The 26293-nt window shown below is 35.5% G+C and overlaps 1 protein-coding gene across 4 annotated transcripts in view; it reads left to right on the top strand.

Moving 5' to 3' along the window:
- Positions 1-24970, top strand: part of LOC148941096 (serine protease inhibitor 88Ea-like) — a 51251-nt gene extending 26281 nt beyond the window's left edge. For all 4 annotated transcript variants that reach the window (XM_089104516.1, XM_089104514.1, XM_089104515.1 and 1 more), the window contains exons 3-7: positions 230-451; positions 17948-18247; positions 20553-20688; positions 22045-22268; positions 24594-24970. In XM_089104516.1, the coding sequence (XP_088960642.1) occupies positions 230-451; positions 17948-18247; positions 20553-20688; positions 22045-22268; positions 24594-24890 (1179 nt within the window). In that variant the 3' untranslated portion in view covers positions 24891-24970. The remainder of the gene's footprint in view (positions 1-229; positions 452-17947; positions 18248-20552; positions 20689-22044; positions 22269-24593) is intronic.
- The last annotated feature ends 1323 nt before the right edge of the window (positions 24971-26293 follow it).

The following is a 26293-nucleotide window of genomic DNA, read 5'->3' as shown; positions in this document are numbered from 1 at the left end:
AAAGTTTCGGGGGGTCAAACCGGGTAACCCCCCCCCCCCCTGGATACGGCCTTGGTTGATGGTCAGAATATTATAATTTTTAGTCTAAATAATTATATTTCTGTGGATTTTATGGCTTTTTTTTTATCCTACACAGGAGATATTCTTCCTATCAAAATGGCGAATACCCTTTCCTTACTAACAGAGAGCTGGTATGAGTTTCAAATTGTACATAGTGAGTCTTTTTTAGGTAACATCTGCTGCTGAATTCTATGCTGGAGAAGTGGACTTCAGCATTGATCTTTTCAAGAAAGTCTATGCGGATAATGGTGGTATCAAAAGCAAAAAACCGCAAAATGTCTTCTTCTCGCCATTTAGCGTCCACTCAGCCCTGCTCCTAGCTTATTTTGGATCTGCCGGAGAAACTCAGAAGAATTTAGGAGAAGTCCTAAGACTAGGAGAAACGGACAAGGTAATATATGTGTTAAAAAAAAAGTGTAGGGATCGTCGACACCGACATCTTGTTGTTTCTTAACATTAGTTCTTGGAGGATTTAACACTTTGTTGTAGATTAACACTTCGAGGTAGTTTTAAGAAGATTGGGGGCGGGCATTTACCAAGGATTCTCATTCATTTTTATCTCTAAAAAGGGAGGGGGGGGAAAATAAAATGCCTACAAAAATTAGTGAATTTTATGATAAACTAAAAAAATAAGGAAGTAAAGCGTTGCAACGGTCGGTGCATAGTGCTGTTTTTTACGAGAGGGGGCTGCAGTAGGTACCTTTACCCTAGCCCAGAGACCCCAGCCTAAACTTGATCAGATAATTGTGTTCCATATTCCCACTAACTGCTAATCAACGAAATTTTGTTTAACATATGTAGAAATAAGTAATTTCTGTAGCCTTACCCATTCAGACACGGACATGCTTGACCTTTTTAATTAACTAATAAAAAAAACTTTTGCACAAAATAAGTTTTTCGAAAAAAAGTAAAGCACTCCAACATTAAACCAATAATGAACAAAACTAGAATCAAATAATCTATCAAGCATACAACTTCCAAAAATCAGTATCAATAAATAAATGAAACCCATAACAAACAGAAATTAAAATAAGTCAAAATCAAAACGAGCAGAAATTAATCTTAGTAGGGTTTTAAACCCCATGCTTTCTAAAAGCCAGAATATAATTTGTACTTTACTGAAAAAAATTCAAATGAATTTACTGAAAACAATGTGCATTGTCGATTTAATATACCTAAGCTGATATATATTCCTTGAAATCTTCATTAATTTTTGATTTCTTAAAGTTATTAAATAAAAAAAACTAGTTTTTTAAACTGAAAGTAAGGAGCGACATTAAAACTTAAAACGAACAGAAATTATTCCGTATATGAAAGGGGCTGTCCCCTCCTCAATGCCTCGCTCTTTACGCTAAAGTTTTTTATTGTTTTAAAAAATAAAGTTGTGAGACAGAGTCAAACTTGAGGGTAAAGAGCGAGGCGTTGAGAAGGGGACAGCCCCTTTCATATACGGAATAATTTCTGTTCGTTTTAAGTTTTAATGTCGCTCCTTACTTTCAGTTAAAAAAACTAGTTTTTTTTATTTAATTTCTGATCGTTTTTTTGTTAATGCAGCTTTTATTTGCATAAAATTTTACTTTTCTTTTGCTAAATGGATGTCCTTACAAATTAACTTTCGTAACTAACTTCTATATTCGTATATTTTTCTTCTGGGAAAAAATACAAAGTTGCAGATTTTTGCAGATATGAGCTTGAACCCTATGTAATAGGGTTTTCTGATACGCTGAATCTGACGGTGTGATTGTCATTAAAATTCTCTCACTTGTAGGGGATGTTTCCCCCTCACATACGTTATAATTTCTGTTCGTTTTAAGTTCTAATATTCCTTCTTACATTTCAGTTGAAAAAACTTGTTTTTTTATTTAATTTCTGATCGTTTTTTAAATAATGCTTGGAAATCCGGCGCCCCCTTCATAGAAATGCCCCTTACCCCAAAGAAACATCCTATTGAATGTGTTTGGGGAAATGGTGGGCGTGAGAGGGGGATTAGCTGCTCTCCATTCACTTTTGACTATTAAAAAGGGCACTAGCCCTTTCAGTTTCCAATCAAATGAGCCCTTTTTGAAGTTTCTACGACAAAACTTTCTATAAGAACCATATATGCCCCCAGGGTTGTGAGGGTTGTGAGGGGGAGGGGGGGGGGTCATCCTCAAAGACCTAATTTCCAGAACTTTCAACTACGTTAAACGAAATGAATATCTCAAAATTTTGATAGAATATGTTTGGAGAAATGATGGGCGGGAGAGGGGAGTTAGTTGTTCTTCAATCATTTTCGACTATTAAAAAGGGCTCTAGCACTATCAATTTCCAATCGAATTCTTTTTGAATTTTATACGACAACGCTTTCTGTAAAAAATCCTCAATGCCCCCAGGGCATAACTTACAATCCTTGCCCTGAGGGTTGTGGGAGAGTATCCGCCTCAAAAACATAATTTCTATGTGGAAATCAACTACGCTGAACAAGCTGGCTATCTCAAAATTTTGATTGGATGTGTTTGAGAAAAAGGTGGGCGTGGAAGAGGTGTTAGTTGCCTTCCAATCCCTTTCGACTATTAAAAAGGGCACAAGCCACTCCAATTTCCAATCGAATGAGTCCTTTTCGAAGTTTCTACGACAACTCCTTCGATACAAAGTGCCCTGGTCTAAAACAAAAAAATAAAATACATTGTGCCAATATCGTTCTTTACTTAGGCAGTGCTACTGCGCTGCCTATGATAAAACAATATCTGCGGCATGGGGTGATGTTGTTCCTTCTGGAGATTAAATAAAATAAACAAGTTTTTTTTTACTGAAAGTAAGGAACGACGTTAAAACTTAAAACGAACAGAAATTATTCCTTATATTAAAGGGGTGTCCCCTCCTCAACGCCTCACTCTATGCTAAAGGTTTTTATTGTTTAAAAAAATAGAGTTGTGAGAAAGTCAAACTTTAGCGTAAAGAGCGAGGCGTTGAGGAGGGGACAGCCCCTTTCATATCAGGAATAATTTCTGTTCGTTTTAACGTCATTCCTTACTTTCAGTTAAAAAAAACTTATTTTTTTTATTTAAATTTTGAACGTTTTTGAATAAATGCAGGTTTTGATCTTGGCTCACTGTACATGAATAATTAAAACAAAATTTGCATATTAATTTACTTTTATTTGGTTAAATGACTTTCTCGAAACTTGTTTAATTTTATTTACGAACGTTTTTATTAGTAATTAATATACGCAACTTACGAATTAACTTACGTAACAAACTTCTATATTCGTATATTTTTAATACGTATATTAGGGGGTTCACCCCCTAGTCAATACCTTTCTCTTTAAGCTAAAGTTCGAATTTTGTTCCAATTCTTTAATAATGACCGCTTAATCACAAAGGCCGTTAATTAGAATAAATAGCTCTTATGAAAGTAGTAAAAAATCTTTGGCTTAAAGAGCGAGGTATTGACTAGGGGGTGAGCTCAATCATATATGTAATATTTTCTGTTCGTTTAAAGTTTTGATGTTGCTGCTGTTGCAGTTGAAAAACTTGTTTTTTTATATTTAATTTCTGATCTTTTTTTAAATAATGCTGGGAAGTCCTGCGTCCCCTTCATAGCAATGTCTTTTCCCCCATGAAAACTTCCTTCATGGAAAGATCCTCCCACATAACCCCCGACTCACCCTCATCGTGTGACTTTGGAAAAAAATTAGTGTGGGAGGGGGCCTAGTTGCCCTCCATTTTTTTGGTCACTTAAAAAGGGCACTAGAACTTTTAATTTCCATTCCAATGAGTCCTCCCATGATATTCTAGGACCACTGGGTCGATACGATCACCCCTGGAAAAAAAAACACGCATCCGTGATCTTTCTTCTGGCAAAAAAATGCAAAATTCCACATTTTTGTAGATAGAAGCTTGAAAGCTCTTCATTTGGGTTCTTTGATACGCTGAATATGATGGTGTGATTTTCATTAAGGTTCTGTAGCGTTTAGTGGGTCTTTCCCCCTTTTTTCAAAAATCAGCCAAATTTTCTAAGGCGCTTAACTTTTGATGGGTAGGACTAAACTTGCTGAAACTTATATATTTGAAATCAACATCAAAATCTGATTCTTTTGACGTATCTATTTGTACTAAAATACTGTTTTCTAGAGTTTCGATTACCATTGAGCCGGGTCGCTCCTTACTTACAGTTCGTTACCACGAACTGTTTGATGGGCGCAAGCATAGTTGATCTCTTAAAAATTAGAAGCGAAACTAAGATGCAGTGTTCCTTGCTAATATTTTAAACCACACTTGCGCACAAATACAGTGGTGGAACTCGATTTGGGTGTCCTCTTTGCTGCTCCTCTTTGCTGCTCCTCTTTGCTGCTCCTCTTTGCTGCTCCTCTTTGCTGCTCCTCTTTGCTGCTCCTCTTTGCTGCTCCTCTTTGCTGCCTTCTAGTATGCTCAAAATTTAAACAACATCATAACAACGCTAAAATATGTTTTTATTGTCGAAAAAATTGGTCAAGCGGAATCTAAGAAATAAAATATCATGCTGACAATTAATAACATCATATTTTTTGCGTCGTATTTATTTGAAAACACAATAAAATATAGATGCAGGCGTAACAACGGTAAAGTACATTTATTGTTGCTGAAAATAAAAATTGTTTACTAATTACTTAGCATGGAATTGTCATGCGGGTTACGATAATGTCATCATTTTGTTTTGCTATTAGGATAATTTACCGCTATTCTAATGGCTGCTCAAGAGTGTTACTTTCATTTGTTCGTTCAAGTAGAACATAATTAGGTCGCATAGCGGCAAACACCATTTTCAGTTTGTTGTTTTACAAATTTCTAGGTTTGAGATACCGAGAAATAGTCATTTTCCTTTTATTTTTAACAACGCTAAGGGAAAATTTAGTGAAAACCAGAGCTAGTAGGGAAAGGAAAAATCACCACCGCCATCTAGTTCTTGGCGATTTTAAAACTACGGGATACTTGTCTTGGGGTACTTGAAAATGTAGAGAAGGGTAAAAAACAGGAGAATTATATCCCTTGTATTTCCAACATCTTGCATTAAAGACAAATAAACTGTTTAGCCTACCAGGGTTTTCTCAAGCTCCACCTCAAGCTGCATTGAACGGTGTGGGTGTAACTGAACCCCCGTGTAGCTGAACCCCAAGAAACTGAACCCCTGTAACTGAACCCCCGTGTAACTGAACCACTGTGTAACTGAACCACCGTGTAACTGAACCCCCGTATAACCGAACCACCGTGCAATTGAACCCCCGTGCAACTGAACCCCCGTATAACCGAACCCCCGTGCAACTGAACCCCTGTGCAACTGAACCCCCTTGCAACTGAACCCTCGTGCTACTGAACACTCATGCACCTGAACCCCCTTTAACTGAACCCTCGTGCAACTCAACCCCGGTGCAACTGAACCCCCGTGCAACTGAACCACTGTATAACCGAACCCCCGTGCAACTGAACCCCCTTGCAACTGAACCCTCGTGCTACTAAACCCTCATGCAACTGAACCCCATTTAACTGAACCCTTGTGCAAATCAACCCCGGTGCAACTCAACCCCCGTGCAACTCAACCCCATTTAACTAAACCCCCGTGTAACTGAACCCCCATGTAACTGAACCCCCATGCAACTGAAACCCCATGCAACTGAACCCCTGTATAACCGACCCCCGTGCAACTTAACCCCCGTGCAACTTAGCCCCCGTGCAACTGAAACGTCGTGCTACTGAACCGTCATGTAACTGAACCCCATTTAACTGAACCCTCGTGCAACTGAACCCCCGTCCAACTCCATCCCATCTAACTGACACTCCGTGTAACTGAACCCCCATGTAACTGTAACTGTGTGTAAACAAGTAACCATGTAACTGTGTGTTAACAGAACACAACTGATGAGCGAAAAGTGATGAAAGAGAGGGGTAATACCGAACTCTCAACTACCATTCTTGGGAGACATCTAACAGTTTATAAGTGACCATGGAATTCCTGTGTTGTTTTAAAGTCACTTTTCTGTGAACAGGCAGCGTGGTGGCAGAGTGCACCTGGCGACGATAAATCACGTCAGTCAAGTTTTTGTCAGAAAAAAATTACTCAGTGATAATTTATTGCTCCCGCTAGCATTATGCGCTTCTAGGTCCGGGCCGAGGGACCTAGTGGTAAATCATACCCCCCCCCCCACAGTCCGTGAGGCGAGGCCCGTATGAAATTTGCCAATTGTTTATGTATAGTATTTGCTATTGGAAAGTATACTCACATTTTTGGGGGGAGGGGGATTTCGATTTTCATTAAGAGAATCTTCTTTTGGGGAGTTTTCCAGGGTACGAGTTTTCAAGGGGAAACTTTACACTGTGGGGATTTGATAGGATTCCTATACGAAATTCTTTTTAATTGTTTTACATTCTATTTGCCGACTCAATTTTGCCTGTAGAGATGTTCCGGGGGAATTATCCGGGGCTATTTACTGCTTGTTTTGATTTCCAAGATAAAATTCCAGGGAAAGGGGCAATTCCAGAGTGACTGAGAAACTGGTTAAAAATTAAAATGTTTTTCAATTGAAAGTGTTCCAAGGAGAATTTTTCAGGGTGAATCGTCCGCAAGAAATTTTACGGGAGAGGGGATTTTCAGCGAGGATGGAACTACCTAGAGGGAATTTGACCCCTTATCCATATATAAGGGGTTGGCCCCTCCTCAATACTTTGCTCTTTACGCTAAAGTCTGGCTATTGGTCCCATTTTTTTTAAAGGATGGCTACTAAAAGACAGAGGCCGTTTAATTAGAGCAAGAAGCTTTTTTAGAAGCGTTAACAGCTTTAGTGAAAAGAGCAAGGTATTGAGGAGTGGGCATCCCTTCATATACGGAATAATTTCTGTTTGTTTTGAGTTTCAAACTCCTTGATTTCAGTTAAATTTTTTTTATTTAATTACTAAAAAATTGGAGTGAAAACAGTAGCTTAATACTTTTGTTTCATTTGATATTTTGTTGAGAAATATTACCTTCATGTTTTATCATTTGAGCTTTCTTAAGCACGATTTATTACCTAAACTATAGGTCAGCATTTTTCTATTCTAACTTACAGCGTCATATAACCAGATAGTTCATATTTCAGAATTACATCATGCATTTTTTAAAGATACATGATCCTGTCACGATTGCTAATATTTTATTTATATTAAAATGTGAGCTTTACTTTTTTTTTAAATAGAAAACTAACCCTCATCTTTTAATAAGGATTGCAACATATTTAAGAATTGAATTAAATGGCTAATATATTTTTTTGTTTTAATAACCAAAATAAGACTAAAAAGAAAATGGAATAGCGCATCCGTAGACAGGGGTCTAGGGGTTTCCATCACCGCAGACCCAGAAAGAGCATCCGTTTTTTATTGCGTTCTGTTATTATTCTGTTTAATTTACCATATGTGTTTTAGCAACATTTTATTATGAATGTTTTTACTATTAAAACTAATTTAAATAATAGTTACCATTCCTGAAATGACTTTTTTTTTCTCATTTGCCAGCTTTCTTGAAAACGTGTGTTTTTCGTTAATACGGGTCGAGGTTCGTCAGACCACGACGGTAGACCATGTGGTTCGTGGTTGCAGCTATTACTGCAACCACGATTAAACTATATTGCATTTTGATTATTTGGAATATTTGGAAATTATTTGGAATATTTGGAATTATTTGGAAATAACCAACGGTCGCTTCTTACGGGACGTATTGGATTCTCTCCTCTGCTCTTTTTCTTAAGACTAAAAAGAAAATAAAACTACAGGCCTAGCCAGAGTGCTTAAGGGTTTGCAGTTATTACAGGGGCTAGGAGTTATTACTACCGTTAGACCCGAAAAACATATATATATATATATATATATATATATATATATATATATATATATATATATATATATATATATATATATATATATATATATATATATATATATATAATATATATATTATATACTTGGAGTTGCCCCGGTACTAGGCACGCAGCAGGCTTCTATATATAGATTCCCACTGTCGCTTATAAGAGGCAACGCTGTGGCGTTGCCTCTAGTAAAGGCCATACGGCTCCAATGTTCTATTTTTTTCCTAAAGGCACTTCATATGGAAGGGGTCGTGTTAGAAACTTCAAAGGGGGCTCATTCGATTGGAAATCGAGAGTTCTAGTGCCCTTTTTAATAGTCGAAAATGATTGGAGGGCAACTAGCCCCCCGCCCCCGCCCGTCATTCCCCCAAACCCATCCAATCAAAATTTTAAGATAGCCATTTTGTTCAGCGTAGTTGATTTCCAGATAGAAAATATATTTTTGAGGAGGATACTCCCCCACAACCCTCAGGGCAAGGGTTTTAAGTTATGCCCTGGGGGCATTTTTTTCTAGAAGGCGTTGTCGTAGAAACTTCAAAATAGGCTCATTCGATTGGAAATTCAAAGGGCTAGTGCCCTTTTTATTAGTCGAGAGTGATTGGAGGGCAACTAGCCCCCCCCCCCATGCCCATCATTTCCCCAAACACATCCAATCAAAATTTTGAGATAGCCATTTTGTTTAGCGTTGATTCCAGATAGAAAATATGTCTTTGAGGAGGATACTTCCCCACAATCCTCAAGGCAAGGGTTTTAAGTTATGCCCTTGGGGCATATAAGGTTTCTATAGAAGGCGTTGTCGTACAAACTTCAAAAAAGGTTCATTCAATTGGAAATTCAAAGGGATAGTGCCCTTTTTAATATTCTAAAGGGTTTTGAGTGCAAATTCCGGCCCCCCCCCCACGCCTATCATTCCCCCAAACACATCCAATCAAAATTTTGAGATATCCATTTGGTTCGGCGTAGTTGATTTCCAGATAGAAAATATATTTTTGAGGAGGACACTCCCCCACAACCCTTAGGGGAAGGGTTTTTAATTATGCCCTGGGGGTATATAAGGTTTTTTATAGAAGGTGTTGTCATAGAAACTTCAAAAAAGGCTCGTTTGATTGGAAATTAAAAGGGATAGTGCTCTTTTTATTTGTCGAACGTGATTGGAGGGCAACTAGCCCTCCCTCCCACGCCCATCATTCTCCCAAACACATCCAATCAAAGTTTTGTGATAGCCATTTTGTTCAACGTAGCTGATTTTAAGATAGAAAATATGTTTTTGAGGAGGACACTCCCCCACAACCCTCAATGCAAGGGTTTTAAGTAATACCCTGGGGGCATATAAGGTTTTTATAGAAGGCAGTGTCGTAGAAACTTCAAAAAAGGCTCATTCAATTGGAAATTCAAAGGGCTAGTGCCATTTTAATAGTCTAAAGTGATTTGAGGGCAACTGACCCCCCTCTCATGCCACAATTTCCCCAAACACATCCAATCAAAATTTTGAGGCAGCCATTTTATTAAACGTAGTTTTAATTCTGGAAATTAGGTCTTAGAGGATGACAACTCCCCCACAGCCCTCAGGGCAAAGGTTGTAATTTCAGGATTCTCCGAATCCTTTCCATTATTTCTTATGGAAGGGATGCTCGTATAAACTTTAGAGAGGGCTCATGTGAGTGGAAATTGAAAGTTCTAGTTCACTTTTTAAGATTAAAAAGAGATCAGAGGGCAACTAGCCCCCCCCTCCTCCAAGCCCTAAATGCATCAGATAAAAATTGTGAGATAGACATTTTCTCAAAATAGTTCAAAGTTCAGATAACAAAAAACTCCTTTGTCGACACAGCCCATCAGGGCCCGGGGGTAGGCGTTGTAAGTTATGCCCTGGGGGCATATAAACAATCATTAAATAAGCAATCAATGCAAAAAACATACAATAGATATTAATATAAATTAATAAATAAATTTAGTGCTGGTATTAATGTAAATTAATAAATAAATTTCTGCTGGGTGGAATTTAACGCAGCAGGAAAAGAAAATGTTCTTTGAGGGGGGAGGACTTTCCCAGGGGTGGGTTTTCCAAACGTGAATTATTCAGGGAGGAGACGACTAAACCCATTCGATAACATTCTAAATTTTACATCAGAAAGTAACGGGAATAAAGAATCAACGGAAATGTCAGAGATAGCACTTCAGGTTCCTTTAGACAATTTTGTTCGTGTCTTTGGAAAAAAGACATTTTCAAAAGACAGATTATTTTCATTTGTATTGCTTTTTCTGTGGCTGCTCAATTATGCATGTGACGGGGGAGACTTCCCCCCACCACTGTCTACACTAAGGTTTCAGTTTTCATCTCAAGGCTTAAAATGGACGCAATGCGATAAAAGGATAACTCAAAATAACATATATAGAATAATGTATGCACAAAACACGGAACAATTAATCAAAATTGCATATTATGAGTTGAGACTCACCCAAATGATGGCCCAGGGGACTCACCATTCCACAATCTATGAAATCAATCCTGCAATAACTGAAAATATTAAGTATTTTTGAGCATTTTAACGTCTTCCATAACTCAAACGGTCCAACATTCTACAGCCCAATGAGTCTGTCTAATCTCCTAAATCGGGAATGAAGGACATAAGTGAAGTTCCGCGCCGTATTGGATGAGTCTCCAATCTCACCCCCCCCCCCTCTCCTACTGTCTACGCTAAAGTTTTCTTCTTTATGCTAAGTGCGCCGCCCCACACCTCAAAGACAAATCAAGTTTGAATCGAATAAAATTAACTACAAACAAGAGTTTGGGTATCGCCTCACTGCAGAAGCCTAAAACCTACTGTGTCGTTGGCGCTTTACTGAAAACGAATTATACTACAAATATTTTCTTTTGTACTTAATATTTAAAATAAATATGAGCTTTCAGAATTAACATCATTATACATCAAATATTCAGTTTAATTTATTAGTTCTTTCCAAGATTGGTCAAGACCAATATAGTTTCACTACAAACAAAATTTGGATACTGCCCTCTTCTTTTACTGTAAAAACCTAAAGCCTTCTGTGTCATTGGCACTTCACTGAAAACGAATTACTCGTATATTACAAATTTATTCTTTTCCAGTTCTTACTGCATTGAAAATTAACATAAAAGTTACAGTGAAAAAAAAAATCTTGAACTGACGGATCTTTCAACAGTTAATATCAATATATCTGCAAAGTACCCCAGTCTTCAAAATGGTTTGAAAAAAGTAATTGGAAGAAAGCTGGTGTTCCTCTTTATGCGTTTACACTAACAAGGCTTCTGTCTGCTATACGAGTTCCCTATCATCTGCTTCAGAGCCCTATACAAGGGAATCGCAAAAAGGACCTGGATTGCTATTATAATCAAATAATTAAATTTTTAATAGATGCCAAGGCAGTTGCAGTGCCGCTGCAACGTGTTAGACGTGGTACGCAAAAACCTATCTGGTCTTTAGATCCTAATTTAAAAACTTTGAAAAATACAGCTAAGTTTTGGTTAAAAGTTTGGAATGAATGTAATAGACCGCCCTGTGGTATTGTTTCTGACCTTAAGCGTAAGACCCGCAGGGAATATAAAAAATATCTTAAGTCTATGCGTTATCGTGGTATGGATTTTCCAGTGTCAAAGAGAGAATGGCGAAAAGTTATTAATTCTGAGTCGATTAGAAGTGATGTACCAAATAGTGATTGTCTTCCTGCATCTATTTGGCATGACCATTACTCGGCTATTTTTTCTAATGTTAATTACCGTGTGCATTCTTTGTATTCTCATTCTCTTTCTGCTATTTTTAGTACCCCTCTATCTCATTATCTCTGTGTTCCCATTTCTCTTTCATCCGTAATTGAAGAAATTCAAAAACTTAAATCAGATAATGTTGATAATGATGGTACATCTAGATTTCACCTTTTATTAGATTGCTCCCCCCCTTATTGACCGTATCCGCATACTTCTTCTTAGGTGAATTTGTACTTCTAGTGTATCGGGGAGTTTTTTGTGTGGTACTGTCTCTTCAATTTTAAAGAAGGGAAATTCTCCTTTAATTTGCTCTTCTTACCGACCTATTACTGTCTCTTGCACCTTTAGTAAAGTTCTTGAGCATGTTTTAATACCTTTTGTGACTAATAACATGCTTGAGAGAGATAACCAGTTTGGATTTAAGCCCGGAGTAGGTTGTCAACACGCACATCGTGTATTATCTTCTTTGCTCCTTGAAAATTCTTCTAAGGCAAGGAGTATATATCTTTGTACTTTAGATCTATCAAAAGCTTTTGATAGTGTATGTCATAGTCAGCTTTTTTCTGCTCTTCGTGGTCACGGTGTCAATCTATCGGTTATTTTGCTTCTTCGGTACTGGTACTCTAATTCTTTTCTTCGGCTGAAATCTGTGCCTGCATCTAATATTAAATTGAAAAGAGGTTTAAGGCAAGGTGGAGTTTTATCTCCGACCCTTTTTAATTTGTGTATTTCAGGAGTTCTGGCACCTATCTCAGATTTCGGCTACCTATCTCTCCGGTTTTTCTGATGTTTCCTACCTGGCTTACGCTGATGATCTGCTTCTTATAAGCCGTACTAAAACTGGTTTATCTAACATAGTTTCTCGTGTTGCCACTTTTTTTTCAAACATAGGCCTTTCTCTTAATGTAGATAAATGTAAATTTCTTTCTTTTAATAATATTTCTAGTACTTCCCTTTACTGTAGTGGCTTTACTATCCCTCTCGTAGATTCTCTTCGATGGCTCGGTATTTCTATTACCAAAAGTCTTCCGAGCTTGCGCCAGCGCACAGTCTCATATATTAATATGAAAATTAAATTAGGATATGCTAAGATTGTTGCCAATAGAGGTAAATATAATAAACTCGCGTTAGCCAAGCTCTACTCAACTTTTTGTGACCATTCAATTCTGTTTGCTTCTGGAATGTTTCGCCTTCTTAAGAAAAATGAGTTAAAAAGAATCCGGATTAATTATTTTCGATTTTGTAAATTTTTTTTGTTTCTTCCACCTTGGACCAAAAACCGGGTAATTATTGATAAATTTCTTGTTCCTAATATTACTGAAAAACTGGAAGCACTACACAGAAAACTTTCAAATACTGCTTGTATCTGTTTTTCTCCGCATCATCACCTTATCAGGTTTTTTCAGTCGTAAGTTATTTTTCTTTTATTTGTTTAGTTGTTTTTCTCTGTTTGGTCATTCTACAATTTAGATTTGTAAAGAGTGAGTAAAAATCCAATAATGATAATATTAATGCCTGCTTATTAGATTCTTCATGTTGTCAGTTTTTTTTTTCTCTTTTCCTCTTTTCCCCCTCCTTTCACGTTATTTTTTTTGCTCTCATTTCTTTTAAATTATTATGTGTTACACTGTAATTTGGTAATTTTTGATTTATATATTGTCTTGTGTCGCATTTTTTTGTGTTTTTCCTCGTGATACTCCACGTATTGTACCTCTGTATAGTGTGGGTTAAAAATAAATAATAACAATAATAATATATCTAATATTCAATTTGATTTTGTTTATACTTTCCAAGACTGTTCAAGACTCATATTCAGTAAGGCGCCAATGACGCAGTAGTTTTTAGGCTTGTGCAGTGAGGCGATACCCAAACTCTTGTTTGTAGTTATTTTTATTCGATTCAAACTTGATTTGAATATTCAATTTAAGTTTTACTCGTTTTAAGATTTATTTATTTATTTACATTAATATATATTGTATGTTTTTTGTATTGATTTTTTATTTAATTTCTGTTCGTTTTAAGTTTCATTTACACTTTGATGGCAAAATATTTGTTTGTTTTGTTCGTTTTAAGCTTGATTTTCTTATTCAATCTAAGCATTACTCGCTTTAAGATCTATTTATTCATTTACATTATTACTTGTTGTATGTTGTTTGCTATGATTGTTTAGTTAATTTCTGTTCGTTTTGGGTTTCATTTATTCTTTAATAGTATTTTCTGATCGTTTTGAGTTTGAATCTTAACATGTATTTGTATCTACTGAGCTTAAGCTTAAAATGGCCTTTACTTTTCTTTGAAAAACTTATTTTTCGGGAAGTTTTTTTTACCTTAATTATGACCTTAAATTAGAAGTGGTGCCAATGTAAACTTATATTTTGTTTTATTAGACCTTTATTTTTTGCCTCGACTTGTCTTTTGTCATTATGAAAGACAAATTGTCGAACCTTAGTTTCTTTCAATTGTTCAGTTGGTAGGACAAAAACTTTTTTTTCTTCCAACGATTTATCTAGTCCAGGTTTTTGATTTTCCAAGGTATGGAAGGCATTTACGACCACCTTTGTTTCTTTTAATTGTTCAGGTGGTTGGGGGAATATTTCTTCTATTGCTTTTGCATGTCTTTTATCATCATGAAAGACATATCACCAAACCTTTGTTTCTTGTAACTGTTAAGGCGGTGGACAAAAACTTCTTTTTCTTCTAAAGATTTATCCAGTCCATATTTTTTATTTTCAAAAGTATAGTAGGTATTGATGACCTTATCCATGTCAAAATCCAAACCCCAATCATCATCGCTATCATTTTCAATTTGTTTGATTCGTAACATCTCGGCTTATCTTTCGTCATTATGAAATACTTATCGTGGAACCTTTCTTTTTTTAAACAAAGGCATGGGGCACAAAGTAGGCTTCTATATATAGATTCTCATTGTCGCTTGTCTTCTAAACGCAGACAATTTGAGCCTTTTCTTGATGTCATGATGTCCTAATGGACCTTAAATTAGAAGTCGTGCCTTTGTAAAATTACATTTTTTTTTCTTGGACCTTTAACTTTTGCCTCAGCTTGTCTTTTGTCATTATGAAAGACATATCGCCGAACCTTTGTTTCTTTTAATTGTTCAGGTGGTGGGACAAAAACTTCTTTTTCTTCAAACGATTTATCTAGTCCTAGTTTTTGATTTTAAAAGTTATGGAAGGTATTGACGACCATCTTTGTTTCTTCTAATTGTTCAGATGGCGGGACAAAAACTTCTTCGTTTGCCATGGCTTGTCTTTTGTCTTTATTAAATAAAAAAAACGTTCAAAAATTAAATAATAAAAAAACTTGTTTTTTAACTGAAAGTAAGGAACTACTTTAAAACTTAAAACGAACAGAAATTATTCCGTATATGAAAGGAGCTGTTTCCTCATCAACGCCTCGCTCTTTACGCTAAAGTTTTTTATTGTTTAAAAAAATAAGAGTTGTGAGAAAGTCAAACTTTAGCGTAAAGAGCGAGGCGTTGACGAGGGGACAGCCCCTTTCATATAAGTAATAATTTCTGTTCGTTTTAAGTTTTAAAGTCATTCCTTACTTTCAATTAAAAAAACTTGTTTTTTTATTTAATTTTTGATCGTTTTTGAATTAATGCCGGTTTTGATTTTGGCTCACCGTATATGACTAATTAAGACAAAATTTGCATATGAATTTTACTTTTATTTGGTTAAATGGCTTTATCGAAACTTGTTTAATGTTATTTACGAACGTTTTTATTAGTAATAAATATACGTAACTTACGAAATAACTTACGTAACGAACTTCTACATTCATATATTTTTAATAAGTATATTAGGGGGCTCGCCCCCTAGTCAATATCTCACTAAAGTCAATATTAAGCTAAATTTCGAATTTTGTTCGAATTCTTTAAAAATGACCCTTAATCACAAAGGCTGTTATTTAGAATAAATAGCTCTTATGAAAGTACTAAAAAATCTTTGGCTTAAAGATTGACGTATTGACTAGAGGGTGAACCCAATCATGCACGTAATATTTTCTGTTCCTTTTAAGTTTTGATGTTACTCCTTATTTTCAGTTCGAAAACTTGTTTTTTTCCATATTTAATTTATGATCTTTTTTTTAAATAATGCTGGAAAGTCCGGCGCCCCCTTCATAGTAATGTCCCTTCCCCCATGAAAACTTCCTTCATGGAAAGATCTTCCCAAATAACCCCTGACCCACCCACCCCCTACTAGCAGAAAAAATCCCCTAGGAGTTTAGGGGGTCTTTCCCCCTTTTTTCAAAAATCAGCCAAATTTTCTAAGGCTCGTAACTTTTGATGAGTAGGACTAAACTTGATGAAACGTATATTTTTGAAATCAGCATTAAAATTTGATTCTTTTGATGTATCTATTTGTATCAAAATACCGTTTTCTAGAGTTTTGGTTACCATTGAGCCGGGTCGCTCCTTACTTACAGTTCGTTACCACGAACTGTTTGATGAAAGACATATCGCCGAACCTTTGTTTCTTTTAATTGTTTAGATGATAGGACAAAACTTCGATGTCATCCAACGATTTATCCAGTCTATATTTTTGGTTTTCAAAGGTATGGTAGGTATTGATGACATTATCCATGTCAAAATCCAAAACCAAATCATCATCGCTATCATTTTCAATTTGTTTTCTTCCTTACACCTCGATTTATCTTTCGAACCTTTATTTTTTAACAAAGGTATGATAGGCATTGATGACCATATCCATGTCAAAATCCCAAACCCAATCAACATCGCTATCATTTTCAATTTTGACACGCTCTGATTCTCGCTGTCCAGGTTGATTTTCATTTACTCGCTGCTCTTCATTTTCATTTTTGGATTCCCCACTGGTTCGGTGTCGTATGTCTTCTAACCGCGTGTGTCTTTGCCCTTCATTTTCGTTTTTAACACGCTCTAATTGTTGTTTTCGCATATCTTCCAACCGCCCGTGTCTTCGCTCTTCATTTTAATTTTTGATACGTTTTTAGATTTTGATTAGTTCAGACAATTTAGCAATGACCTTTGCTATAGCTGTCCGAATTGGTGTTATCGCAATTAATGGTACAGGTTGTCAAATTTCACATCCTATCACGTTTGATAGTTCAGGTTCCGGTTTCAAAGAATCATAATTTATAGTAACTGCAATTGCGAGAATTTTCATTTTTGGGCCTTTCAACAGACATATTTTATAAATAACTGTTGCGTTGGAAACACAACAATCTTATTTATGATATGCATGACATCATATAAGAGAATACTTAAATGATGCCATATATGATGTCATTACAAATGCTTATATGATGTAATAACATAGTACATGACTTCATTTGCAAAAACCAAAATTAGGGGTCTTAACGATTTTTCCAAGACTTCCGATCTATCTAGATTGTTTTTTTATGCGAGAATATCCCAAGATACCAATTTACCCGACAAAATATGGAGCCGTTTTTGAGAAACAGAATAAATACATACATTCATTCATACATACACAATTATTACTCACATATATATTTGAAAATTATTTATTCATGTAATTTGTTTGTTAAATAAACTTATTCTTCTTTTTCTTCTTAAATTTTAGTGAATTGATGCACATGTTTTGGCGTAATAATGAGCATAATGTAAATCCAGTATTTTCTTGCTTCATTCCATTGATTTGAAAATTTTTCTTAAAGCCTTAGTAAACTGCTACAGGTTAACCAATGCTAAGCCAAAGAATTATCCAAACAAGAAAATTTCCTTTCTGGAGGTAAGGTCATGTCCCCCCTAAACTAAAAGGGTTGACATTATCTAAACTAGTTATGCAACTATGCAAAGGTTGACATTATGCAATAGAATGCTTTTTTTTATTGAATTTTCCAAAATTTTCGAATTTTGGAAGCAGAAAGTGGGTTTGAGCCACTAAGCCTCCTCCCTTCAGCTAATTGACTTTTGTAATGTTATTTAGAAGAAATCAAAAGAATTAGGGCCAGCTGAAGGAATAAGTCTCCTTAAGTCTGATAAGCAATAGGCTGAGTGAGTAATCAAATCTACCTGATTAATCTTAAATAAATTAATCAAATTAAAAAGCTTGATTTGAAGCAGGTAATGTATAGTATATAAGCCAGCAAAGGCAGATCTAGAGAAATAACTTAACGGGGGAGCGTGACAAGAGTCCAATAATTGACAAGTTTATTTAAAAAAAGTGAAAAAACAGAAAACAAGGAATGAGGGTGCCAAAAAATGAGGGGGGCGCCCCCTGGATCCACCAGTGTAAGCTAGCGCATTAAATTTAGCTTTTTTATTCCAGGCCACCGCCATTCGATCTTACAAAGCAACACAGATGCTCCATCGTCTCTCCAGTGCAGCTAATCTTACCTCAAAGAGCTATGACCTTGAACTGGCAAATAGGGTGTTCTTTGATTCTACCGAGCCACTGTCAAATTGTATCACTGAAGTTCTTTCAGAAGAAATTGAAGAAATGGATTTCTTAAAAAAGAGTTCTGAGTCATTGAACATGATTAATGGATGGGTGAACGATAAGACCAAGGGAAAAATAGAGAATTTCTTGGAAGAAAGTTCGATTACTTCTGAAACTCGAATGGTTTTGGTGAGTATTGTTAGTCGCAAAGACTGCAGAAAAGTAATAAAGTCTTGCATATAGGTACATGGACTTTAAAAATTGTCGGGTAAATCGGAGGAATTACAAATTTACTTGGCTGAGTTTTTGAGAAAATAACATTTTCGCGTTTTGTGTTAGATCTCATCCGTTCTATCCCAGGTAGTCATGACTGTTCAACTGGTTGTAATATTAAAAAAAAATGTGTTCTATAACAAAAACTCATTATAGGCTGATACGAAAAAATTCGATTTTCAAGAATATTGTATCTTAATTATGGTAGGCTTCCTAATCCTTATTGCCAAAACCTATTAACTAAGTTCCCCTGCAGATTGGATATTAAGTTGGGATTTCTTGTTTTATTTTTGCTCATTCACCTTTTTTTTCCTTTTTTTTGCCTTTAGCATGTCAATTGCATGAATAGCTGTTCGTTTTTGCTTCCAAAGTTCTACAAATGATCATTTTTTGGCTCATTTCGAAAAAACACAACTATCCAAACACAGAGTAAATCACAGAAAGACAGAAAAAAGTAAACCAATCAGATTATTTTCTTATTATTCCTATATTAACTTCTAAAATTGTAGATTCTTAAAAGCTGTCAGTTTGACTGTAAAAGCAGGAACCTGGGCAACTGTCTTCTAGATAAGAAACAGTTGTGAAAAACGTCTACAGTAACGATATTCTCACGAATCCAACTGTGATAGTAATTTGCTGATTTCAATTGTTTTTTTTTAAATCTGACAGAAGAGGTTTTACCAACTGGCTGGTCATTTTTACCGACTGTCTTTGTAAGAAATTAGCATAATGTCTGTTTTGAATACAATACGTGAAATCACGAGTCGGTAAAACCGCTGCATTTACCAATCGAGATTCAGATTTCGTTAAATATCATGTCACTATTCTAATACTGTTTATTTAACCAAATGGAAACTTGTGGCACCATCTGTAAAGTTACGGCAGGAGTCGGTAAAATGGTGAGTTCACCGACCGAGTTTGAACTTTCTGTAGATGATATGTCAATATTAAAGCGCTTTTTACGCTGTCAGTATTTGGCGCTCTTTACGCTAAAGTTTGAATTTTGTCCCAATTCTTTAAGAATGACTCCTGAAACACAAGGGTCATTTAATTAGGACAAAAAGACGCTTTTTATAAAAATACTAAGAAACTTTAGCGTAAAGAGTGAGGTGTTGAGGAGGGGGCAGCCCCCCTTTATATAAGTAACAATTTCTGTTCGTTTTAAGTTTTAATGTTGCTCTTTGCTTTCAGGTGAAAAAACTTTTTTTTTATTTAATACATGAAAAAGTAAGATCAAATTAAGAAACAAACACAGTGCAAGTTTACGAAACTTTATCAAACTTCACGTTGCCATTATATTTCAAATAAATTTCAGATAAATAAGGTTTTGTATCTGTTATTGGCGGGCCACTATTCAGCTGCATTCAGCTGCACTATCTCATTTGCGTTTTTTCATCAATTACTCGATAAATTGTCATAAACCATCTGCACTACTAGGGATTTTGTTTGTTAGAAATCGTAAATTGTCGAAAATTCGTTGGGTGAACTTTACGAAAATCAGTTGGGTGAATGTTATATCTACCCTAATTGACCGCAGTAAAGTGAGATCCTCCTCCTCCGGGAAACTAGGAGTCACCCTGAGATGGAGAAGCCTCTTCCCTCACAAGTCCATTTCAACACTATTCACTTCATGTATCAGACCAGTCATGGAATACGCATGTCTTCTATTTCGTGGCGCTCCAACTAGCCACATCACTCTTCTTCAATGTGTCCAAAATCGAGCAGTTCGTTCAGCAACTTATAGCAACTCTGATACCAAACCCCTGCAGTCGATCCAGAATCAATTTGACGTGGCTTCATTGTCGGTGTTCTCACAAATACATATTTTGCCCTCCATCTGAGGAGGTATCAAAGCTTGTTCCAGACAAAATAAAGGCTTTGTGATCAACTCGCCAAAGTATAGCTCGACCGGACTACATTGTGCCGGGCACACCCTGCCAAGAATATTTGGACAAGTTTCACTCAACGATGTGTCGCCACATAGAATGGCCTCCCAGTAGGGGTAATCCCGGAAAATCTTTCCCTTGAGGTGTTCAAGAGAAGGTATAAGAAACACCTTCAAAGTAAATAGCGTGGATAAGCGGCATATCATCACTTGTGAAGGAGCCGTGAAGCCTGTATAAAAAAAATGAGCAGGCTGTAAGCCAAAATGTTTTATTTTAAGTCAAAACTATGCTTCTAGGTGCCACTAACTGATAATTTATCTTGTTTCTGATTTTAGGCTAACGCAGCCTACTTCAAAGGAGATTGGCAATCTCAATTCAAGCCTGAGAGAACAAAGCCTACGATTTTCCACGTTTCACCCAGTGAGCAAACCTTTGTTAAGATGATGTACCAAAAAGGACAATTCAGACACGGTAAGAAGCTTCACTTTATTCAAAAATTGTTGGGCCAAACTTTTTGTTTTTATTTGGGGAGTTTAGCCAAATATCTTGAGCAAGTTATTGCCGGTCTCTACCACAGACACGTTCTTATTGGGGTTTTTGCTGTGAATTATTGACAAGTTTTTATCATCATTCCGCATTATTTTAGGGTATTTTAGTGCTGGCTAGAAGACGGGTCAATTAAAGCATTTAGACTGGGGCAGTTAAAAATTTAGGGGGTAATATTGTTCATATAGAAACAGTATTTTTTCAATTTCCCATGTTCATACTTTAGGGAAGTATGAACGTATTTTACTGGAATTGTTATATTTTAGCGGATTTTAAGTAGTATCTTTAGTTCAAGTCAAAAGCATCTTTATAGGTTTTGGTAACTTGTACTATTAACTTAATTATCACTCTATTTACCGTTTTTTCTCTTTTATCTGGTGCTTCCATATTGTTAGGATATGGAATTTGATAAAACTATCTGAACTCGGTAAAAAGGGGCTTTTTATTCTTCCTCAAAGCTTCGGCGGTGAACCATATTGGACAATTCAGCCATGATAAGATGAAAGGGCGTATCCAAGATTGCTGTTGAGGGGGAAGGGGCAAAAAAAACTTCAAAAACATCAAACAAAAATTTTTTTATACGCATTTTGCTTACGTTTTTTTCAAGTTGGAAAAAAATTCGGGGGGAGGAGCCGGGGGTTTTTAAATTATACCCCCCCCCCCCTGGATGTAGCTTTGGTAAGACGTAACACTACTAAAAAAAAGCAATGCGATCAAAACATCTGTATTCGAGAATTTTAACTTACATTTTTAGGTAATTACTAACTCATTTACATTTACTTACCTGGTTTCGTTTATTATTTATTCATTTATTGTTGTTTCAATTCGGTTAAGATGATATATATATATATATATATATATATATATATATATATATATATATATATATATATATATATATAAATATTCCGTTGATAAAGGTTTCCTAATGTTCGTATGAAGGACTTTTGCTAGTATCTATATATATCTCGACATTTGGCGGTTATCTGACTGTTTTACCCACTATGATATTTTCATCTCATTTTACTTATGAATGGGTCTATGTGTAAATGTGGTCTAAGACATTCTTCAAGTAGGCATATGTGAACCGGCATGTGTTTTCAGGTTTTTACTAATAAAATAACGGGACTAGCAATTTAACCTATAATTTCATATATTTGTTATTAATTTGTCAATATTTGCTTTGCTTCGGGTTCGCACATACCCTCGCCCAAGCCTTCCAAATATTTAAGCTGGATTCGGCTAACTTTTTATTATTGAAGTTTTCCAAACCCGTTTTAGGGGTTAGTGAGGAGCTGATGTCTTATATCCTTGAACTTCCATACGTTGGTGAGGACATAAGCATGTTTATTCTTCTTCCTCCATTTGTGGAAAACGCTCTTGATGAAGTTTTGTCAAAACTTAACGGCAGCATTTTGAAAGAGGCATTGAGAAGCATGTGGAAAGTTGACATTGAAGTAGGAATACCAAAATTCAAAATTGAAGCCTCAATGGAATTGAGTAAGGTAAAGATTTTTTTTTTTTTATTATTCTGCACATTAACTAGAAGATAATGACGAAAATATAAGTTATAGTCTTTCTTGAAAATTCAGCATCATGAAGACAGAATAGCTATCTCAATCCCTTTACTTATTAAGGTTTAAAATAGTTTTGGGCTAAAGTTTTGAGCAATATACACAATACTTCATAGAAACAAATTGAAACTTGCCTTTAACTTAGAATGAAAGAAATTTCACTAAAAAGGGGTGCTTCATTCGAGTAAGTAGAGCTCAAGCCACCGAAAACTGAAATTAATTATTATCAAATAAGAGGCGAGGCTATCTCAAAAAGCTCAGCTAATTCTTTTTTACTTTTAGTCATGAAAAAGCAGTCGAATCACACATCTTGAGAAATAGATAGTTGGTTTCAAGTTTCCCTTGTGCTATTTCAAAAAGCTCATGTAATTTTTCTTTTTTACTTATTAGTCTTCGCAAGGCCGTATCCAGAGGGGGAGGGGGTTAGGGGGTTTGAACCCCCTCTCCCGAAATCTTATGTCCGACTCGTTAAAACGTAACAAAATTGAATATAAACAAATTTTGATGTGTTTTTTAAGTTTTTTGTACCCCCCCCCCCCCGAAAAAATCCTTTTGCCTACACATAACGATAGGTATTTGTATTTTTCTTCCAACCACTCTCCTTGCTTTAAAAGAGAAGTAGTTATATATTTGGTTGTTCGTGTAATAAGAATATGCTCAGAAGCTCGCATAGTCTCAGAATTGACCTATTCAAAGGACATTCTATTTTGCAATGAATATCCCATAAAATTACTTGAATCTGTAATAGAAAAAAGACAAAGAAGGCAGAAAAGAATACATCAACTTCAAAACACCCAACAGATATCATCTCCTTGGTGGGTGATAAAAAATGGGCTCTGAAAAAATGGTAAGTGAATCAGAGAATGGTCGGAACAAACAGTGCATAGTCTTGAGTCATTACTCAAGGGTACAAAATACAATCTAGCTAGGGTCAGTGAGCCTTATGGGGCTTGGTGTTGCAATGAGATGTTAGGAGTAGTAAAAATAGATTGAAATTATCAATACTTTACAATATTTGAGAACATTTGCAATAGCTTTCGGCTATTCTTTACGCCTCCAGGCCACTAGGGCTACTGAATATTTTGTGGCTTGGTGTTGAGATGAATTGTTAGGAGTAGTAGTAATAAATTGATATCATCAGTAGTTTTGAAAATATTTGAGAACTTTTGCTGCAATAATTTTCGGCTATTCCTGACACCTCCAATTCTTAGCACAGCATCTATTTGCTACCTTTTATTCGGCTCTTTTTGTTTTGTATTTGAGATGGGAAGCTATGGTAATTTAATAATATATATATATAAATATATATATATATATATATATATATATATATATATATATATATATATATATATATATATATATATATATATATATATGTATATGTATATATATATATATATATATATATATATATATATATATATATATATATATATATATATATATATATATATATATATATATATATATATATATATATATATATATATATATATATATATATATATATATATATATATATATATATATATATATATATATATATATATATATATTTATATATATATATTATTAAATTACCATAGCTTCCCATCTCAAATACAAAACAAAAAGAGCCGAATAAAAGGTAGCAAATAGATGCTGTGCTAAGAATTGGAGGTGTCAGGAATAGCCGAAAATTATTGCAGCAAAAGTTCTCAAATATTTTCAAAACTACTGATGATATCAATTTATTACTACTACTCCTAACAATTCATCTCAACACCAAGCCACAAAATATTCAGTAGCCCTAGTGGCCTGGAGGCGTAAAGAATAGCCGAAAGCTATTGCAAATGTTCTCAAATATTGTAAAGTATTGATAATTTCAATCTATTTTTACTACTCCTAACATCTCATTGCAACACCAAGCCCCATAAGGCTCACTGACCCTAGCTAGATTGTATTTTGTACCCTTGAGTAATGACTCAAGACTATGCACTGTTTGTTCCGACCATTCTCTGATTCACTTACCATTTTTTCAGAGCCCATTTGCTCCTCTGATTTTTACTTTTTTTCAGACTTTTTAAGTTTTTTTGTTTACTCCTCCCAACAACTCATCGCAACACCAAGCCACATGAGGCTCACTGGCCCTAGATACAATGCATTTGTACCCTTGAGTAATGACTCAAGACTCTACACCGTTTATTTCGATCATTGGGTGATTCCTTTACCCTCTATTCAGAGCCCATTTGTTACTCTTGTTTTTTTTTTCAGACGCTGAAAAATATGGGACTTGAAAGCATTTTCGATCCTGTAATGGCTAACATGACGGATTTCTCTTCAAGTCCAGGTCTATATTTTGATGAGCTGAAACACAAAGCAGTTGTAGAGCTCAACGAAGAAGGATCAGAAGCAGCAGCAGCAACTGCACTCATTGCTCTTCGATCCTCCCGCCCCCTTGAGCGTGAAAAGTTCATCTGCAACCACCCCTTTATCTTTATGATTTATGACAACATGGTGGATTCTATTTTATTCATGGGGGCTTATCGAAACCCTAAAAGCAGTGTTTGAGTTAGATTAATTAAGATGTATTTATTATATGATTTGTTATGATTTATTTTGCACGTTTTTAATATAAGTGTCACTTTTTTGACTATTCTATTTTCATAGATTAAGCATAAGTTCAATAAGATTGCTGCATATATGTTTATCACTTTTATTTTTATTAATTGACACAATAATAACAAAAGGCACATCATAGATTAAGATAATAAATTAAACAAGAGGGCTGAATATTTCTGCCAAATTGGGATGGCACCACTCAATTTTTGTTTTAATATAGAAGAAAATGTTGTTTTTTTTGTTTAATGAGAACAATAATAATATATATTACAGCTGTGGTTTCTAGTCCTTTTGAATCAGAACTTGGTACTTTAGCATGATACAGGAAAAGGTGAAATATATACAGCTTCTGAGTAATACGTATGGAAAAGTGTGAATGAGTATATAAATGAACCAATCGTTTGTTTTAGGACTTCTACTCACAATCTCTAATGGCCGAATTGCGATATTGTCAACTGAGCATACAGATTAAAAATCAAAGGGTCAATAGCTATATAAAATACTGTCGGGCTGCATGCTCTTAAGTGTAGTGGTCAGGCAGTGTGATTTAATTACAAAAGTTTACTGCCTTTAAGACTAAGGGGATATTTCGAAAGAGACGAAATGTCCACTATCTGCTAATGCAGTGCCACTTTACAAATGAGGGTATAAAAGATTTCTTATACCCGTCAGGGGTAGATGCCACAGTGCAAAGAACAGGACTTTTCTTCATGTAATTCTTGTGATTTCGGGGGCAGATGGAAATGGAAAGTGGAAAAAAAACAGAATCTGAATATAAAAAGAGCCTTAAGCCCAAAACTCTACATACAGCATACTACCTCCTAGTCAGAGTGGTTTGTTTCAGCTTGGGCAGGAGAAAGTGGTAGGAAAGCTTGTCTAAAAAAAAAAAAAACTTTTCGCATTCTGACCATGGTCTGCGTTGCAAAGTACCAATCTCCTGATTCAATGCCTTCGGCTGGGAATGCAATGCGTGGTTGGGGGTAAATCATCCGATACTTCCCGTGTTTTTCCCCAGGTACCCATTTGAAGCTGGGTCGACTCTGATTGAGTTCACAGAGTCACACGATTGACCCCCGTTCTAGACCAAATAACCAACGATACCAGGTCCCGAACCCCTGACCTCAGGACTTCAAGTCTGGATCGCTAACTACTCAGCTAGGACGGCTCAAGTTGGCTTGAGTGTATATTAAGCCCGTGCCACATTATAGTCACATTTGTCGATAAAATTAAAATTACGCACGACTACAGTGCCAATTACGTTCACCGTACGTGATTTCTCGAGTTGAACATTGTTCAACTTTCAAACATAAATTTCTTGACTGACCAATCACAGTCGAGGTTTAAGGCATAAT

This window comes from Artemia sp. Qi Xiang Cuo, chromosome 18 (assembly GCF_049724085.1).
Source record: "Artemia sp. Qi Xiang Cuo chromosome 18, ASM4972408v1, whole genome shotgun sequence".
NCBI classification, from domain to species: domain Eukaryota; kingdom Metazoa; phylum Arthropoda; class Branchiopoda; order Anostraca; family Artemiidae; genus Artemia; species Artemia sp. Qi Xiang Cuo.
The sequence above is the reverse complement of the archived record's forward strand: the minus strand, read 5'-3'. Positions and strand labels throughout refer to the sequence as shown.